The 22,178-nt window shown below is 31.7% G+C and overlaps 1 protein-coding gene across 1 annotated transcript in view; it reads right to left on the minus strand.

The window, feature by feature from the left end:
• The window catches only part of Cpr50Cb (Cuticular protein 50Cb), a 39,878-nt gene that overhangs the window by 16,218 nt on the left and 1,482 nt on the right, over positions 1-22,178 (minus strand). The window contains exon 2 of the mRNA XM_089711816.1: positions 15,615-15,642. Coding sequence (XP_089567942.1) covers positions 15,615-15,632 — 18 coding nt within the window. The 5' untranslated portion in view covers positions 15,633-15,642. The remainder of the gene's footprint in view (positions 1-15,614; positions 15,643-22,178) is intronic.

The raw sequence follows: 22,178 nt of genomic DNA on the forward strand, positions 1-22,178 counted from the left end.
TTAGAATGGTTTATCAGTAATATGAAATCTTAAAATTACTTGTATCGGTCATTATTATTATAAATATGTAATCGTTTTTGAAAAAAGTTAAGCAAATGTGCAGTTCTAACAAAACGAAATATCATGTTATTCTATGTCGTCGTTACTAGGTTACATTGTTGAATTTTGTTGAACTGTCAAATGTTGCCTAATAAAATGGCTCTACTATAATGGTAATTCAGTAAGCACCGTGTTAAACTTTAAACTTAACTAGCTTTGGTTTAATAATTTTGTATAATTGACCACTTAGAATTTTAGTACTTATTTTATTATAGGTTACCTGTGAATGATAAGAAGGCGTAAGTTTAATTTCTTGAGTTTTATACTAAAAATAATACCAGTTATATTTTTTCTCAGCTCAAAGTGTATAAAGAAAATCATACTTATCTTATGAATAAGGGCAAAAACTAAAAAGAAAATGTCCTTATAGACTGGGGTAGAAGCCTTTGAAAATAATGAAAAGATAAAAAAAATCGCAGTCGGATGAAACCCATTAGAAAAGGAGGGGAATATGATAAAAATGTAAGGAAAAATAAATTACGGTCAATCCGAGTTCGGGAAGCGGGAGGGGGGGGCCTTTTAAGAGAAAGAAATGGTTTCTCTCGATTTCCGACAAAACTACAAGTCCTATAGAAAAAAATTCAATGGCAAAGTTGTAGGTAATTAAAAGTTCTACAACTTTGGATTCACAATTTTTTCACATAACCTCAAAATTTAGGTGAAAAATTCAAAAAACCAAGTTTTTGGTCTTTTATTTCTATCTACTTCAAAATTTATTTTTTTTCTACAAAATTTGGTGGAAACTTACTTTATTATGTCCCAAATACACTGTAATTTGTTTGATTGAAAATATTTATTTTTTCGCCTTATTTTGAATTAATACCAAAAAAACAACCTAATTTTCAATCGAAAAGTCACCCGTCAAAATATCAGCTTTTTTCAAAAACTTGGGGAGCTTTTTATTCATTGAACTCTCTACTTTCATATGGTGTAAAAAAAAATAAACACCACCATAGTAAATGTTCTCAGGAAATGCATACAAACAGTGTGATAATGAGCTTTTACTAAATCAGGCACACTTCTTGAACTCTATATCTTCTCTTGTATCGGCTTTTCTGTAATATTTCAAAAGAAAAATAATTATCTGTTCTAAGTTTAATATTTTACACCATATTCAAAAGCAAAATGATGTCGATAAAAACATTTCAGGTAGTTCGAGAAGTGTGCCTGATTTAGTAAAAGCTAATTTTCAGACTGTTTGTATGCATTTCCTGAGAACATTTACTATGGTGGTGTTTATTTTTTTTACACCATATGAAAGTAGAGATGTCAATGAATAAAAGGCACCCCAAGTTTTTGAAAAAAGCTGATATTTTGACGGGTGACTTTTCGATTGAAAATTAGGTTGTTTTTTTGGTATTAATTCAAAATAAGGCGAAAAAATAAATATTTTCAATCAAATAAATTACAGTGTATTTGGGACATAATAAAGTAAGTTTCCACCAAATTTCGTAGAAAAAAAATAAATTTTGAAGTAGATAGAAATAAAAGACCAAAAACTTGGTTTTTTGAATTTTTCACCTAAATTTTTAGGTTATGTGAAAAAATTGTGAATACAAAAGTCGTAGAACTTTTAATTGCCTACAACTTTGCCATTGAACTTTTTTCTATAGGACTTGTAGTTTTGTCGGAAATCGAGAGAAACCATTTTTTTCTCTTAAAAGCTCCCCCCTCCCGCTTCCCGAACTCGGATTGACCGTAATTTATTTTTCCTTACATTTTTATCATATTCCCCTCCTTTTCTAATGGGTTTCATCCGACTGCGATTTTTTTTTGTTTCAAAAATTATCTACTCTAGTCTATTATGTAAGATGTGCATTTGAATTTTTTAATTCACTTTTAATAAAGAAAAACGAAAGTATCTTCTAATTTAAACTAGTCTTTGTATAACATGAATATTAATAGATTTTAATTTTAATCCTAATTAATAATATCATTGTTTACTTAATGAAATGTTTCTAGCTCGCATTCATTAATATTCAGTATTTTTTTTCAACCAAAGAAAATGCTGGTGGTCTTTCAGACAAAGTTAGGTTTTAGGTAAGTTATTTGCGAATTGATTTCTTGGCAATAATTAAAATAAATAACTACAACTTAATTCAACTCTACAACTAAATTATCGAAATTGATTAAATTTTTAAAAGCATTGAGCAGCTAAAAGCAAACAGTTTTATCTAAATTAAAAAACCGAAGACAATAAATTTGTAACAGCTTTCAAAAGGATTTTCAGTTCACCTTTACGTCCAAAAGGTAACTAAGTGACTGGATTGCGTCACATAAACATAAATGTGAGAATCTCATTCATTCGTACAGATCTCGCGGGAATCAGACCGTAAAATGTTGTAGCACGAATTTCGAAGGTGCCCCTCGTAAGACATTTACAGCGTCCGATATCGTAACGACATAATATCGGATCGTGACTCGTGACATACGCATGGTAATTTATGTAAACGCAATTGTCAAATGTATTATATCTGTCGATATATTGTGACCTTTGTTTATTGGAATTTAATTTATGTGTTAATAATTTAAGTGAATGAATAGACGGATGAACTGGGCATAATGTAGTTCTTGAGATTATAATTTACCTATAATATTACGGATACGCAAATTTATTGGAATTCCTAAGATCTTAGAGGTTGATTAAGTGAATTCTGTATTCTTATAAATTTTGTGTTGTTTATATGTTTAGTTTAACGATTGGTAAAACTTAGTTGATAAACTAGCATCATCATTACTTTTGAACCATAACTTACCTTTAAATTTCTTAAAATCCGCGTAAGAGAACAATAGTTTCCCAAATTTCAGCTTTCTATACTAAGTTTTACATGTAAAACTTAGCCTGAGAGAGAGAAATGCTGTTGATTTTTTTTTAATACAAGTATTTTGTGTATTCGTTTTATTTATCAAATTATAGGTATTGCACGCCTCATAAGCGAAGCGTTGAGGTGGGTACTACTGTCACTTCGCGCAAAACATCTGATTTTTCAAACTTAAAATGTCTTTATGTATCATACATTGCACTTGTAAGATAATACATACACACACATATTAAGAAAAAACACTATTTTTAACGTTCATGATATTTTTGATGTCATTTTTGTTATTTAAACTAGTTAAAAAACAGTTTAAAAAAGTTCTGTCTTGGACGTCCGTGTGTCTGTATGTGCGGATCCTTTTTCTTGTTAACGATAGCGACCGAAATACTTTACTAATCGAGTCTTTTTTTTTCTGTTACGCTTGAGTATGCTCAGGAATAGAACCCTTTCATTTTTCAGGGTCTGATTCGATGTGGTTTAATTGTTATTAAATAAACAAAAATAATAATTAATAAATATTTATTAAAAAAAAAATATGAGGCGTGCACTTTTGGATTTTCCAAATTATTTTACTATAACTTTATTATCTATTTGCAATTGAAACATAGGTACATACAACACGTCTATTTTGTGGTACGGATACAACGATAGATAATTTATATATTGTATCATTACAAGTCGATTCTCTGTGAATCAACATAATGATGAATAAATAATCGTATCGGATAATATAAAAGGTATTATTATAATCATATAGTGCAAATGTTGTGGGAGCAGACATTCCATAATTATATACTGATTCTGCGCTTATATCTTATTCTTAAGTAATACACGTGGGTAATAAGATGCACTTTTGCCTTTGTTGCAATAGGTTGTAATTTTTAACTGACTTTGAAATAGAAGGTTACCAAGTGGACACTTATTTATATAATTATCGTAGGAAAGTCAAAACTGTACATTGCATATTTTTTTAAAAGAATACTTGGGGCGTGATCTACAATACCGTAATTACTTCAAATTTGATACAAAGATAGTTTGAGACCTAAGAAAGGACATAGGATAGATTTTATCCCGGAAATCCCGCGGGAACGGGAACTATGCGGGTTTTTCTTTGATTACGCGGGCGAAGCAGCTGTCGGAAAGCTAGTATTATTAATTTTATATGCACTTTCAATTATGATTAATTTAAAACTTTTCTTTACAATAATTTTACTCATATACCTATATTATTTGCTTTTTACGGAATTTGTTACCATATGTTGATCAATAAAAGGTATAATTATCTATGTATTATATCATGTAATTACCTACGCAAATCTCATTCTAAGCATAAAAATTTCAATGTTAATCGTGATTACTTTGAAGAGGATCGAACCCACGCCCTTTCACACCACAAGGCCTGTGGCCTATACCTAGGTATAGTTGTATTATCTATACTAAAATTATAAAGCTGAAGAGTTTGTTTCAACACGCTAAACTCAGGAACTACTGGTCCAATTTGAAAAATTCTTTCGGTGTTAGATAGCCCATTTATCGAGGAAGGCTATAAGCTATATATCATCACGCTAATACCAACATAACAGGAGCGGAGCAATGCGGGTGAAACCGCGGGGAACAGCTAGTTAAATATATAATTCAAAGGTTACGCGAATTTTTAATAAGATGCAATCTGTATTATGTGCGCCGATTAACAGACTAAATAAACCATTGTCTGTATGCGAATTTTACGCTTAATTCTTAAAATTTTAACAATAAACTTTTACGAGTTTGTCCTTCATGTTTTAAATGTGTTATGAATGTTTTTGTATACAGGCTAAAAGTTTTTGGAATTTGTTCTGTGTGTTCGAGAATTTTTTGCGATTTTTTGCTCTAATATACTAATGAAATAAATATATGTACATATGACATTGTGTTATTTTTGACCGAATTCCCAAAAAAATAGGTTTTTTTTAATAGTAAAAGGGTAAATTGCTATGTATTAGGTGAGTCTAGTTCAGTAGTACTTCAGTTGTTTAGGAAAGTTTGTATTACATCTGTCTTTAGTTTTATTTGGAACGAGTGAACCGATTTTAATGAAATTTCAACAGGATGATGAATTAAGTTGTAGAGCAAAATCTACAAAGGTCATACAACGTGGGCGAAGTCCTAGGCGGCGACTAGTATAATTATTTATTTAATTAAGTAAACAGTAATTACGTAGTAGTAGTTCCTGAAACTTTAACGCTTTTATGACAAATTATATATAAAACTAAAAAAAAAGTTTGTGAACGTTTGAAAACTATGGAAACACTTAAAAAGCTCTACTTTGTTATAATCTATTTCTTATTTCTCATCCAAGCAACCATAATTTGCTCAGTAACATTGCAGAGTACAGCTGCTTAAAATATAATAGAATATTACACAAATGCTTACAAAACCAAAGTTTAAAAAATACCACAAACCGCAGTCTAAGTACTTTCATAATGTCATTTAGATTGCCTTCAGTCACGAAGCCTAACTTGGGCGTGGTAGAACACGAAATCAAGAATTAAAAAATACGTAAATATCATCTTCACTTGTTTATTTTAATTATTTTGTAATTGATGTGTTGTCAGTACAAATAAATGTATTTTATTTATTTCTGTAGTTTGTATGTAACTGACTCCTTTAGATTTTGACCCACTTTATACGGACAGATTTAATTCAAACTTTGTACACTTATCTAGAATCGGTGAAAATACAATGATTTAGTGACTTTTTTTACTTTTTTTAAATACACGTCATATATATACAATTTATTAGTGACGACTATTAGTTTTATCGGAATAATATTTATCAATCATATTTTTTGTTGATAATAGGGAAAAAAGCTTATATTAAGTGTTCATCTAACCATCCACCATGCTGGAAAAATGTCAGATTGGAATTACCTACAGATTTATTCGTTATTTTTTCCTTCAACGATAGAAGGAGCGGTGTGAGATATAATTTGAAGCAAAATGTAATTAAAAATATTGATAATTAAATTAAAAACAGGACTAATGCCCGTTATCACCAACAACCCGTAAAATTTAAGTGTCACCTAATTCAATTTAGGGGATACCTAACGTAAAATTTGCTTTCACCGACAGATAAGTGTCACCTAAATCGTTAGGTAGCCCTTAAAATTTAGGGGGTGAATATTCGACTTAAATGTTTTTATTTTTCCTTACCGAATAGAGCGTTTATTTTTCCTTGGCGAGTATTATTTGTTCCATCGTCCGCGTCCGCGTGAAAATTGCATTTAATTCTGTGCATGTTTTTGTCGTGCCCGTCATTACAGACAGACATACTTACCTACATAAAAAAATTGTTGTTAAGATTTTTACCGCACTAATAAAACCTCCTGTATTAATTTTCAATACAAATAAAGTTCAGACAGTTCGATTAGGTACTGTATAGTCATAAAAATAACCTACCAATTTATATTCACCTTTCAACTGTATAAAGTTCATAGTTTTGTAACTTTAATACACACTACGTAACATCTAAGCTCCCATTAGATTTCTCTCAGCCATTTATAAAATAAAGGCCCAAATGGTTTTGACAAAATAATTATGGTTCACTTAAAGCTGACAGGCAAAAAACATCGTGAAGATAAGTTTTTGAACGTTTTTTGACGTGATATGACTGACACGAGTATGAAGTAATCTACATTGTATTACATAGCTTTGCAGCGCGGTTTCACTCGTAGAGAAACATGCAAATTAAGTATTAGTATAGCTCATGTGTTATTCTGGTACAAAAGCTACATCACTGCTAAGTATCATGAAAATACGTTCATTGATTTTCACGCGAAGGAGTCACATACATAATTATATCTAACATTTTCTCATATTATTACAATTAAGGTTTTTAGAAATATTTGATGGTTTCAAAATACATATAATCAACCAAGGAACGTGGAACAATTTGCGTTTAAGAAAACAATTCACCTACGACCTAGGTATTTATTATAATACAATGTACTAAAAATAGAGACACTTCATAATATTTTTTTGTATTTGTAGGTACATATGTTTTTATTTAAAAAAATATTAAATAATATCTAGGCATAGGATGAATACTTAATTTATTTTACCAAAGCAATATAATATTATATACTTACGGCAATAGAAATCTATCTAGTGTAAGTAATAAACTTGAATATTCAAGAACAGCAACCATATTTACAGTTGGAAATAATTTTATAGTTAACTATTTATTTATTAATATTTAAACGATATTATTTTATATACAAACTTTCGCCTTAAAAGGAAGTAACAATAATCATAAACAGATAAAATATTATCATCGAAAACTTTTAACAGACTATAAAAATTCACTTTTTTATCTTTACGCGATGTTTCGCGCCAAAATATTTTTGACAGTACAAAATGGCTCCGTGGCAAAGGCATCATGCATACAGCCAATAATTAAATAGTGATTATTTTTGAAGGACCAGAATTCACACGGCAACGTTAATCTATTTAGAAATCAGTGTGTTATGACCTTTAGCATTTAAATGATATAATAAACTTGTGAGAATAGTATATGAGTATTCATTAATATGGTTTACAATATATACCTACTACTATACTCTGTGCCTTTATTACATCATTATTTTTAATTAAAAAAAACCCAGCCAAGAACAAAAAAATCCTTGTCCTTCTAAAAAATAAAAATAATCCAAAAAGTTTGCATTAAATATTTCTCATGGCAATACCAAGCAAATTTAATACGCATGCAATATTATATACACACTATGGCTTGGGGGTCAATGTTACGCCTTGACCTGACCCACTCATCCTTTTTGCACCAATAATTATTATATTATTAAAGTCATTTATTGCATGACATTTTAGGATTCCGGTTTGATTTATTATTGGTGAGAATTATTAGACATTTTCAATTTAACGGAGGTAGAGTTCTAAATTGAACGCATGTTTTAATTTCTATGTTTTTTGTTATGGTTAGCTCAATGAACAAACAATGTAAATATTTTCATATTAATAAAAAATTTATATAATACAATAACTAAAATTAGTTTTATTTACTGTGTATCTTTTCATTAAAATTCCGCCCGCGGCTTAGACCGCGATTTCAAAGAAAAACCCGCGTAGTTCCCGTTATGTGGGATTTGAGGGATAAAAAGTAGCCTGTCTTATTCTGGGTTTTCAGATACCTACATACCAAATTGCATTGTAATCTGTTCAGTAGTATTTGCGTGAAAGAGTAACAAACATCCATCCCTCCTCACAAACTTTCGTATTTGTAATATTAGTAGGATAGACGGTTGTTTTTCAAACAAATAATACGCAATAATACCCCATACTTCGTGCACATTACCCATCAAGTACCGATTTCGTAACACACAAAAACGCACTAAACCCAGCTAAATCACAGAATAGTTACATAATCGACGTTTGCAATTACTTATAAACGGTCATAATGTTTAAATTAACTTGAATTGACAGAAAGATTGCAGCCTACAGTATATGTCGGGTCTAATACACCCATTATGGTGAATTTTAGTTAAAATATTACGCTAAACATCGCTATTATTGTGTTAACGTCAATTGCTTTGTGTACCTAAAGATATTTTAGAATATAGACACAGATAAAATAATCTTATATATAAAATTCTCGTGTCACAATGTTAGTCTGCATACTCCTCCGAAACGGGTGGACCGATTCTCATGAAATTTTCTGTGCATATCGGGTAAGTCTGAGAATCGGCCAACATCTATTTTTCATATGTACCACGGGCGAAGCCGGGGCGGGCCGCTAGTACTGTATAGATTCGTTATGTCGGGTTTTATTTTGTTGTAGGTATACTGTTGCCTATTTGAAAAATTATTAATTTTTGTCTTTTAAAATTATTTACAACTAGCTTCCGCCCGCGACTCCGTCCGCGCGGATGTCGGTCTTCGCGTGGATGGTTTATTTCTCCATTTTGAGTAACTCTGACAATAACATCTTATAAATATCTATTGGACTCAAATACGGCTAGGCCTATAATAATACCCAACGTGTGTTCGCTATATTATATGAAATAAAAGAAAACTTATCTCTAAGTTGCTCTACATTATCCATACCTCAATAAAATGTTATCAAAATCTGCACAGCTATTTTATCATGCAACGTACATTCCTATACTCATAAACCAAGTATGGTTTCTTATTCATAGAACAGGTGACACCTGATCATCTTATTCACCATAATTACCATTTTCTGCCACCAGATGTCATTAAGAGCATGTTTAGAATAATTTATTCTACAAAAATGGTATTAATTACTACCGTAAATAGAGGGACAACTATGCATGACGAGTTTCGAAATTACAATCGAAATTAAAATGAAAGTCATTTTAATTTAGATTTATATTATTTAGGATTAGGAAAAAGATTTGATTTCGAATATGATGTAGTAATGGACTTAAATTTTAAACAGTAATTAATATTTTAAAGCGATTTTCACATGTCAATATTATTTTCTTTCAACATGCATTAAGAATCTTTGATAATATAATATTCTCGATTTTTTGGCATTTACAGATAATAATTAATAAGAAAAAAAGTAGAAAAGCAAAAAGGGCCACACACAACTGTGTATACCTAAGGCCGCCTGTCAATCTGCTGCAGGCTGCTGTCAGACAGACTGTCGGACATTTATTGCGGAAGTTTTCATGCAGATGGAAACGCGGCCTATGGTATGGAAACACAAATCGTTTTTTTTATATATTTATTGAATCACATTCTCGAAATGACGACTAAAAAGGTTTCATCCTGCTTTTTAAAAGTAACATAAATATAAAACTAAATTGGTATCGTTTTATAACGCTTTAAACTATTTCTAACACCCAATAAATAATTAAATTTAATTGATATCAATAAAACCAATAAAAAAACCACCGTATCTAACTTCCGTTATATTGAAGTGTCGTTAAAATCTGTGCTAAAATCATCTTAACCTATCCTATCCTATACTAATAGTATAAATGCAAAAATTTGTGAGGATAGATGTGTATGTGTATGTTTGTTACTCTTTCACGCAAATATTACTGAACCGATTACAATGAAATTTAGCACACATATAGAGTGTAACTTGGATTAACACTTAGGATAGGTTTTATCCCGGAAATCCCACAGAAACAGGAACTATGCGGGTTTTACTTTGAAAACGCGGGCGAAGCCGCGGGCGGAAAGATAGTTGTATTATAAATACGTTCCGACACCGCTCAGGTAGAGTATTCGTTTATAAGTTTTCTTATTTTTTGAAGTCATCAAATATGTTCAGCAGTTTTGAGTTACAAGTGGTGTAACTGACACTACTTTATTTTATCTATTTAGTTACCTTTGGTTAAAATTCAATTGCCTTGATTTCACGATATATTTTAGTTTGTATGAAACTGTCAATATTGCAGATAAATACAAACATAGTCAAGGACAGAAAGCTAGTTTATACAATACTAGCTTTTCACCCGCGGCTTCGCCCACTATGCCTAAAATCCGTTGAGTAGTTTTAAAGATTTAAGCATACAAAGGGACATAGGGACAGAAAAAGCGACTTTGTTTTGTTTATACTATGTAGTGATATTCTAACATTTGCCTCGAGCCTCAGTTTGACATTGATTACAGACCTATAGGCGATTTACTCTATTAGAAGAATTTATTATGGCAAATATGCTAAGCATTACGAATAAATGCATATTACAGTGAATTTACAACAAACGAGCGAATGCTCATTCTAATAACCCCCACTATGTCAAATTCTTTTAGGCGTAGAGCATTTTTTCGTTGTTCTTAGTGCGTTCGAAAAGATTCTATGCAATGTTCTAATACTGAACAACACTAAATACGAGAAGTTTACACGAAAAGATCACGAAAGAATGCTCTTGCTCTAGCTCTATGTTCGTTTGATGTAAATGCACTGTTATAGCATTAGAGATGTAATTTACTTAAATTGTGCATTCTAATAGCATTGTTTTGATATTAGTAAATAATTTGAATTGCTTATATACATCTACATTAGTAATGTAGATCTATAAGATTTTATAAAAAAAAAATAAAGAATAAGGGGGAATAAAATCTATATTATAAAGCTGAAGAGTTTGTTTGTTTGAACGCGCTAATCTCGGGAACTACTGGTCTTATTTGAAAAATTAGCCCATTTATCGAGGAATGCTATAATATATCATTACGCTAAGACCAACAGGAGCGGAGCAATGCGGGTGAATCCGCGGGGCACAGCTAGTGTGTTTTAATCAGCTAAAACACCTATACTTTTTTACAAAAATTTCATATGAAAACATTATCCTAAAAGTATAAAAATGTAGTTTCACATTATCCCCTTGGCTATAATTTCATTGAGATTAATTCTTCTGTAAGCTTTTACTTCATACAAGAAATAAATTGTGACAAATTGTTGTTATAAATGGTGCCTTTTGTTTAATTACTCTTTTTGTAGATGTGTCAAATTATGTGTAGCAAGTTAGAAGCGATAGCGGATTTTAAAAGCGTTTTTCAATATTCATTATTCGTTCCATATAATTATGTACTATAATATGTATTTAATAATTTTATGTTAAACTAAATTCACGCATGTATTTTATTTTAGGTTAATTATTATAATGGTTATTTTACAAATTACAAGTAGGGTATTGGTAGCCATTGGCGTAGAATATACATGTTTTTATCTTTCATCGATGGTTGTAAAAGTTTTTTAAAATTGGTAATATAAAAAAAAAAAAAAACATCCATATTTTTACTAGATTAGTAATCATCATGAGCCTATGTTCTATAACATAGTATTTTAACGTTTTCCTACTTCCTTTTAGGTAACGTTGGTTAAAAATATGATACTAAATTAGCCACTCTATATAATAATGGTAAAACCTGCAAATAATTAATAAACACTCAAATTACCGCTTTTCTAAGTAAACACGCTATATCTCCTAACTTAAGGTATCATTTTACATTTTATACGTAATTTCATAAATTCAGTTGGCGCCAGAAGAGCCGTTACGAAGTAAAAGTTGTTCCCGTATCAAAGGGAAAGTTTAAGGGTTCTTTTAATTTCAATATTCAACATTTTTAGTGTTTTGGGTCTTGTTTATTGAGCAGTTTCTGTAACAGGACTAATTTAACAGTTTTTTTTGCATATTTTTATGCAGATATTTTTTTTTATCTTTTGTTTTCGTTTTATTTTTCCTATAAGTATACTTACGGTGAAATTTTATCAGAGGATTGTTTTAATAGACACATTTATTGTGGGTTCATGTATAATAAAACCAATTACATTAAATATTTATTCGAAAATGAAAGTAACATATAAGTAACCATTTTTTGAATAAATACATCAACTGCACTATACCTAGATGGGAGCCGGGAGGTTTTATTACATACGCAACTCAATTTAAAACATAAACTAATATCGATACATATTATATTTGCGCACATCACTAAACTATTCGAAGACACAAGTAATTTGAAGTGCTTTCATGTCCCACGATTACACGTCTCACTTGCGACTCCCGCGCAGTTATTCACGGCATAGTTATGTATAGTGATGACCTACTTTTATCGATATGATTATTATATATTTAATGACTGTTTAGATGACTGTAGAGAATGTTTCATAGATATATTATTAAGTACTGATAAATTGAAGTAATAATATTTTGAATTTGAATAATGATAAGAAGTTTAAGTGGGTGATATTTAAACCTACTCCTTTCAAATAATCGAAGATATATACATATTAACTTCGCTTTCTTTATCAAAATTGAAATGTAGAGCATTCTTGCAGACGTTTCCATTAGTATAAAGTTCCGCTTTTTATTACTCTGATTGCATGTATTGCATCTACGTACGTGTAATAAAATACAGGTTGAATTCTAATTAAGAAATTATTATATGAGAGACATAATCTTTAATATAAATAAATCTTAATAAGTGGCTCTTTATAGTGATGTTATCATGTCGATAGTTTTATAAAACATCGATATTAAGAACAACACTTGCACATTATAGTGTGCTCGAAATTTAAAGATGGAGGTAAATATTATAAAAAATGCTGCTAGATAACATCAAGTAAAGCTACAGTATAAACTAGTAATGAACTATTTCTATATAAAATATCTGATAACCATAATGCATGTAATATAAGCACATTGTAATATGTAAATAACTTAATTCATAACTTGATTATCTCGTGAGAATGTACTGTGCAAATTGGGTTAATTTGAAGTTATGTTGTTTATGTTAATTTTTAAGTTATGGCAACATTCTGACATTGTAAATATTTGCTGTAGTACCGATGTGTCCTTACTCAGAATGTTGCTAGCTCAATATTGTCTTGTCATGGCCATAAAATAAGAACTAGGTGTTCATTATAGACTTTCTCACTCGACTGAAAACAAATTTGTCTTCTTATTATTATATTAAACTAGCGGCCCGCCCCGGCTTCGCCCGTGGTACATATGATAAATAGATGTTCGCCGATTCTCAGACTTACCCGATATGCACAGAAAATTTCATGAGAATCGGTCCACCCGTTTCGGAGGAGTATGCAGACTAACATTGTGACACGAGAATTTTATATATAAGATGTAGTATCGAAGTATATGTTGTCTGTAAATTATTGAATTAATGTAAACAGCATGAGTGTGTATTATCAATATGTATGAAGGGATATTTAGAATTGATATTATTGAGAAAAACTTCAGTTAGGTACTAACAAAACATAAGACTGAGACCTTAAAAATCACCTTGTATCTCTTTTTATTAATAAAATAAATTATTAACAAGCCTTTTCCACGTTTATTTATCCTGATTAACATAGTAAAATGTAGAAAATGAAATTAAGTACGATAAAACTCATTTATTGATAAAACATTTGCGACATGTTAAATGGATTTTATTAAGAAATAGGTACTTGTTTATTTTCTACTAGATTTCCGCCCGCGGCTTCGCCCGCGTTTGCAAAGGAAAACCCGCATAGTTCCCGTTCCCATGGGATTTCCGTGATAAAAACTATCCTATGTGTTAATCCAAGTTACCCTCTATATGTGTGCTAAATTTCATTGTAATCGGTTCAGTAGTTTTTACGTGAAAGAGTAACAAACATCCATACATCCATACATCCTTACAAACTTTCGCCTTTATAATATGTATTAGATCTGTACATTCTCTGTGTGTGTTCGTTTTTCTCTTACTACATATTATATATCTGGCTATTACTACGAAACAAATGAATCGATTTTAACACAATTTTTTTATAATCAGTCGCTTGTCGATTTTGTTCTTAGCTATGCTTGGTAAAAATGGAAGCAGTCATCTCGAAGAAAAATAATAATTACATATTATGTATAATTTGATACAAATGTTCCTAATAATATAATCTAATACCATTTAATTAAATACCAAATTGTATCACATTATTGACAGTATTTCAGTGAAATGTATTTTCAATACATTTTTGCAATTACCCTGGATTAAAACAAAAAGTTTTTTTTTACAGGGAAATGCAGTGTTAATTATACCAAAGATTACAGGTAGTATTATTTTCAACACAGGTAACACCAAGGTTCACAGCTAGCTATATGAAAATACACTATAATGCTATTTTAAAATGAAGTTTGTAATCCAACATAATAAATGATGTTAGGACGTGAATTAAATTGGCTTTGAGATGATTTATATTATAATGAGTTATTTTGTAACTATAGCAAAGGTTAATCTATCTTTTTGTTTGTGTATCTAATAAAGTTCCCATGGGGAATAGGCTTAATAGATCATTTGGAATAGGGCATAAAGGGAAGTAATCAACACAATATCTATATATTATATAAAACTCAAAGGTGACTGATATAGTGATCTATCAACGCACAGCCCAAACCACTGGACGTATCGGGCTGAAATTTGGCATGCAGGTAGATGTTAGGACGTAGGCATCCGCTAAGACAGGATTTCCCGAAATTCTTGCGGGAACGGGGAAAAACGGGGATGCACGTACAAAGTCGTGGGCGGAAGCTAGTTAATCATATATGTATTAATGAATCGCAAAATGTGTTGGAAGGGTACTCGAGAAGGGCTGAACCGATTTCGTTAATCCTTTTTTCATAATATACATATAATAATTGAAATTAATGGAGGATGGTTCCTATGGAGAGAAAACGTAAACATGTACCACGGGCGAAGCCGGGGTCGACCGCTTGTAATTAATATAAATACTAGGTACATTTATTTCAAAAAATATGGGTCACGCCAATAAAGGGACTAAATTATTATGATAATAATAAATTTTCGTGGTCACGCCATAACTTGTGGAAAATAACTTTTTATTTTAATTTATTAAATCTACTTATAAAATTTATTACTTTGGACTTTTTTCGCAATTATTAAACTAATAAATTATGAAAAAAATCTGAAAATTTACTAGACTTCACTACTACTGTAGACTTACTCACACGAAAAGAAAACAGCTATCCACATTTTTATAACAAGATGTTTATGACGAACTGCATTGCAATCGGTTCATCCAGATGCCATAAACAAACATACGGATGCACAAATATTTTCAACTTATTGTATCCTTGCATCACGGGTTAAAAATAATAATGATATAATAGTAATAATATTATACGTAACTTAAGTTATAAGGGCTCCTAAGTATATAACTTAGAATAATAAATACCTTATTTGTGAAGTGCATGGTGCTTAATCTGTGAACAAAGAAGAATATATAAGTTCTTAAGTTATTAAATGTTAATCCTTATAATTAAATAGCTTTCCGCCTGCGGCTTCAGCCGAATTTTCAAAAATAAACCCGCATAGTTCCCGATCCCGTGAAATTTCCGGGATAAAACCAATGTAACTATATATGTGCTAAATTTTATTGTAATCGGTTCAATAGTATGAAAAAAAAAATTGGTTGTCTGTAAAGTCTGTTTACTGACGATAGTTGAACGTGACAACGTCCGATTGTGCTTCTTTGTCGCTCGTTTCGCGCTCTCGCTTGCACTTCAAGCCTTACATGGAACGCCTCAGAGCGAGGTAACGCCGCATGAGTCATGTTTTTTCGTGCGTGCAGCCGGCTCTATCGAATTATAAGACGTTGTCACGTCAAAAAGTATATGTACTAATTTTTACTATACCTACGTTCGAACGAAAAATATGACATGCTTATTTATTTTAGATTATTTTATCAAACGCTGTTTAAAAAAATATACTTATGTAAATAGAAATAAAAATTATGTGATATTATACATATAATGTGCAAAAGCATTTATTTATTTATTACATGCATTTAAATGCAAATAAGCTATAGACATGCCGTTTTGAAACTATTTATATTTTATTACTTCTAGGTGGAATAACTATCATAACGTGATTATAATATTATGAAAATAGCTTCTAATTATAGTATTTACTTGTGTTTGATTTTACCCGAGTATTATACATTTAGATTTAAACGGATTTTTTACGCTCGCTGCATAGCGTCGGGATAATAATATAATGAATAAATCGCGTTTAAAATCCGTTAAAATCTTTAATTTCTTAGCTTCTAATTATTTTTCGATGCCTTGACTACATCATAAATCATAAAGTTATACCATATTTATCTTTCTGCAGGAATTTAAGTCATCCCTAGATGATAATGCAGCATGACATGCCTTATGGTAAAAAAAATCAAACACGCAATCAAAGGATATAGCCGCTTATGTTGCAAATTGTCGCAAATTTCGACATTCGCAAGGGAATCAAATCTACAAGGCACTCCCCGTGAACAGTCTTGGAATTTGATAAAAAGCAACGTCTTGTAGCACAGATAAAGGAAAAATTGTTAAAATCATAAATTTAAAGTTCTAACATACTAAAAAATTGTTCGGAGCCCTCCGTGCGCGAGTCCGACTCGCACCTGGCCGGTCTTTTATTTAATTTTTTAATGTGTTTATTACATTTATTTTATTTTATCCTCGTCAAAGGGCTCAACGATAGAATAATAAAATATACTTCGATTATTTACTAGTAAATGAACGAAAACATAAATTATTATTTATTTCAATACAGGGCAGTTCCAGAGTCACGTTTTAAACCAAAACATCGGATTGGGAGAGCAGAAGTTACAGGATATCGCAAGTCCTGTCTGCGCATGCGTGATGTTGTCTATAAAAGAGCATTTACATCAAACGAGCGAATGCTCATTCAAACCTATATGTCAAATTATACCTACTAGTGTAAACAGGCGTAGAGCATTATTTTGTTATTCTGTGTCTGGATGTTAATTATCTATATCAGTAATTATTTAAAATTATATATATATGTATGTTTATCAGCCATCTGGTTTCCATAACACAAGCGAAAGCTTAGTATGATAAGTATGCTTTAGGTTTAAATAATTCACTATTAAAGTGCAGGTTGTCAGATGTCAAATATTGTCGAACTTTTTGGTTCTTGAACATATCGGTTTCCTACGATATTTTTTATCGATTTAAGCAGCGATCGTGAAATATTTGTTGTAGCACATGTAGTTTACTTAATTATAAAAATACTATCAATCGTTGTTTATTATCATATTATTTTGCTTAGAGCATTATAAGTTATTTTGTATGATTAAAAAAAAAAGTTAAACTTATTGAATTTTCATATTAGGTCCCAATTATTTTTGCTATATTATGTACTAATTTATTTGTTGTTTATTAAATTTAGAGTAGATAATAGATACTATTTTGGTTCATTACAGTAGTTTCTTCAAACAAATACTGAGTAGATCCTTCGAGAAATTACAGTTTTCTGTATTTTAAAAACCGGTAAAGGTTATTTAAGATAAATCATACGTGAATGCTGTTGATAGGCCAGAGTCGTGCTCCACAGTCGCTAGACTAAGGTTGAATACGTCATAAGCTAACTAACAAGTAGACCTGACTTTTCCTGAATTAAAATATACTAAGTATGAAATAGGTTTATATCATAGTATAAAACAAAGTCGCTTTCTCTGTCCCTATATGCTTATATCTTTAAAACCAGGCAACGGACTTTGATGCGGTTTTTTAATAGATAGTTTGAAGAGGAAGGTTTATATGAATAATTAATTTGGTTTTAGACACAGCAGGCGAAGCAGCGGGCGGAAAGCTAGTTATGTACATATATAATAGAAAAGTAACTTTCATTGTGACATTTTTGTAATTATAGATATTAAAGATTTTTAACGCTATTTATTCGTTGTATCAATTATAATTATTAATTTATTAATAAAGCCTACGATCTGTATGTTTTTAATGAAGTAATTTCAAGCATTTAATTAAAAAAAAGAGTAGCATATTATTAAATTTTTAATCAATATCACGAAAAATATTGAATTAATTATTAATATAACAGTGACATTACAATAGCAGAAATAAAATTAGCTAATATCCAAATCCATTGAAACGTAAAATACTAACTAATATATATCTACTAGTATTAATTTTTATTATCTGTGCTAATAGTGTCAAATCACATACAAAACTTTTTTTTAATAATATTATTTCATGATCCACTTTCGTTGCCGACCATACAATTCTCAACAGATGCGACCAGTATTGTCGTTAACAATACATATTGTTATACAATTTGGACGATTACTATCAATTAAATATTATTTATGGATATAGTGAAAGTTGGCACCTTATTTGACTAATGACTATGCTGCTTTAAAGATATGATTCTTAATAGTACAGTCAGCATAAATGGTATGTGTTTTATTTATTTGTTATCGTATGTTCTTTGATTTTATAAAAATTAGGTCTATACTAGGTCATAATTTCTTTACTTTTTTTATAAATTAAATAGAGTAATAGTGGACTCTAATTTAAACTAGATAGTATAATTATTATTAGGTGCCTATATGAAAGGAATATCTAGTATTAAATGACATTCAATACAAAAATAACTTGCAGAGGTAATTTTTCACATTCCACAATAAATGTTAAATTTTACTAGAACACACATTGTAAAAATTTTTAGAAAAAAATATTTGAACATATTTGAAACCGAATTATTTCGTACCTCGAATTATATAATTTATAAGCTTTTCATTTATATATTAGGTATGTTGTTACGGATACTTCGCTGAAGTTATTTGAAAACCTATTTCTTGTTATAAAAAAAAAACAATATCCTCCCATCATTATTTATTTAAAAAAATAAAGTTTAAATGAACAATAGGTAACAAATGTAAACGTGTCGCAATTTTGGTTATTTGCTCTCACGAATAGCAATTGTTTTGTCGAAACTCATTTATTTCGTCTGTACACTGTGTAATAAAATATTCATTTGAATATTTTATTACACAGTATGACTGATTTATATGATTTTTAAACGTAATATTTGTCAAACTAATGTATGGAGGAATGTTTCTCATATTCCTGTAATCTATGAATTTTTTTTTTAATTTAAGTGTGAATTTCACTGGCAAAAAAAGCATAAAATATTAAATCTTTTATTTCGCTCTACATTTTATTGTTTCTAAGATATAACATCCAGTTGTTAAATATTTCTGCTTAATATCACTACATAGTATAAAACAAAGTCGCTTTTCTGTCCCTATGTCCCTTTGTATGCTTAAATCTTTAAAACTACGGAACGGATTTTGATGCGGTTTTTTTAATACATAGAGTGATTCAATAGGAAGGTGTATAATTTATTAGGTTTGAGACAAAGCGGGTGAAGCCGCGGGCGGTAAGCTAGTATTATAATAAAATAAAATAAAATACATTCAATTCAATCACTCATTCATGCTTCAATAGTTGTAGTAAATTTTTATTACATTTCATAGAGTTCTTTAAGTTAAATATTTTTTTAGAATTGATTTGATTTACGGTTAATTATTTATTAATAAAATCTTATATAAATTTCTTTCTATTAAAGAGTCGTATACAAATAATAAATATACCCTATACATGATAAAACGTTTAGAAGCAACATAACACTTGCTTTATAAATGTTAATGAATTTGTATCCTTCTTCGTTGAGCAATGGATGTTTATACAGATTAAAATTAACCTCTTATTCCATAGATAATACATAATTTTGATTACTTGTAATAGATTTATTGGTGATAATTTACCATTCTAATATTTATGTGTGTTTATTTTTAAATACGATATTGTTTGGTTCCAATTTTGACAGTTTAAAGAACCGTTCGGAAATTAAAAGTCCTTGACATATTTTCAGTATTTTATATTTATTATATAAATATTATCATATATATATAAAGCTACACTACCACTCACTGACTGACTGACATCGGGTTTCTCGGAAACTACGCGGAAAGTTGGGGGGATTTTGACGTGATCGTGTAGAGGTGCTCCCAGTGACCACCGGAAAAATATAGCGATCTCGATCATCTTCGAATACCGAGTGGACCCATGGAGGTGCGCGAAAACGGTGCCACCTGGAGGGGGGGTGTCTGAACAAAAAATGCTCGGAACTGGTGGCGATTACCAGGGGTGGTGGAAAAATGGCGATTTTCGCGAAAACAAGATGGCCGCCGTACTTTGCCAAAATCGCCGTTTATGAATCCTTACGTCTCAAATTTGGCACACGTGCTCTGTTCGAGCCGGCGAATCGATCGGTGCCCCGTTCGAGTGGCTCCGGGCCCCAGTTTCCAACTTCCATACAACGTAAAATCCAACGGCCTGCGGAAACGGTGCGATTAGGGTGGGGGGTCCCGGAACTAAAAATGATCACCACCCTGGGACGCTACCAGGGACGCATAGTAGGTGGCTCGATTTTGGAATTTTTCCATTTTTGGCGCAAACATAAAAACGTAAATTTAGACGAGGTGGCGCAACGGAGAAACACACCAATGATGCATTCATACTCGCCCAGCTCCCAGGATATCCAGAAAAATCCGAAATTTTGAACTTTCTCACAGCCCGCGGAGACGGTCAACGGCCCGCGCAAACGGTAGCAGCTACATCTGGGGTGCTCAAACTAAATGTGTAGTAGGCCTCGAGCAATTACCACAGATAGTGAAAAAAATTCAAAATGGCGGAAAAAATGGCCGCCGCCATACAAATGCTAAAACGGCCATCGCTGGTCCGATCGCGCTGAAACTTGGCACAGGGGCTTTAATCGAGCCGCACATTAAGTTGGCATACTCATCATCGAGTTTCCATCGCTGGTTTCCGAGTTTCATACATCGCGAAATTTGACGGCTCTCCGAAACGGCGCCAGATAGGTGGGGGGTGTAGAACTAAAAAATGATCAGGAAGATGGGGCGCTACCAGGGCAATGGAGAAATTTCAAATTGGACGCAATTTTTTTTTCAAAAATGGCCAATTTTTCAAAGCAAGATGGTGGCGCCGGTTACTTTACGATCAGTCTGAAAATTGACTTCTATGCTCTAATCGGCCAGATTTACAAAACTACATACTCAGAATTCCTCTCCAACCCCCGGTTTCCATTTTCCATACATCACGAAATTCAATGGTTCTCTGAACCGGTGGCAGGTAGGTCGGGGTCGCCAAAGTAAAAAATGCTTCAAAACCTGGTCCGCTTCCAGATATATAAAAATTTTTGTTAAAAAGCGAAATTTTTTTTTCGAAAATTTTGTATGGAAATTTCCATAGTAGGAAGGGTAATTGAATAGCAACGGCAAAAGACGGCACCGCGGGCTGCTTGCTGCCCGCGCACCGCGCAACCTCGAAGGTCGACAGCCTCCCGGAGTAGAAAATATTTATTAACTTTTGAACTACCGCACGAGCCAAGCGAGCGAAGCGAGCGAATGACGGCAGCGGCTGGCGTAAATATTCAAATAGGTAGCGAGGAGCGAAGCGACGAGCGAGTTAGGTTAACTTTTGAACTACCGCACTAGCCAAGCGAGCGAAGCGAGCAATTCACGTCAGCGGCCGGCGTAAATATTCAAAGAAGTAGCGAGGAGCGAAGCGACGAGCCAGTTAGGTTAACTTTTGAACTACCGCACTAGCCAAGCGAGCGAAGCGAGCAAGTCACGTCAGCGGCCTGCGTAAATATTCAAAGAAGTAGCGAGGAGCGAAGCGACGAGCCAGTTAGGTTAACTTTTGAACTACCGCACTAGCCAAGCGAGCGAAGCGAGCAAGTCACGTCAGCGGCCTGCGTAAATATTCAAAGAAGTAGCGAGGAGCGAAGCGACGAGCCAGTTAGGTTAACTTTTGAACTACCGCACTAGCCAAGCGAGCGAAGCGAGCAAGTCACGTCAGCGGCCGGCGTAAATATTCAAAGAAGTAGCGAGGAG

This window comes from Colias philodice, chromosome 27, assembly GCF_061535455.1.
Source record: "Colias philodice isolate Cphi_HAF_F1 chromosome 27, ilColPhil1 Martin Lab GWU primary, whole genome shotgun sequence".
Taxonomy (NCBI): Eukaryota; Metazoa; Arthropoda; class Insecta; order Lepidoptera; family Pieridae; genus Colias; species Colias philodice.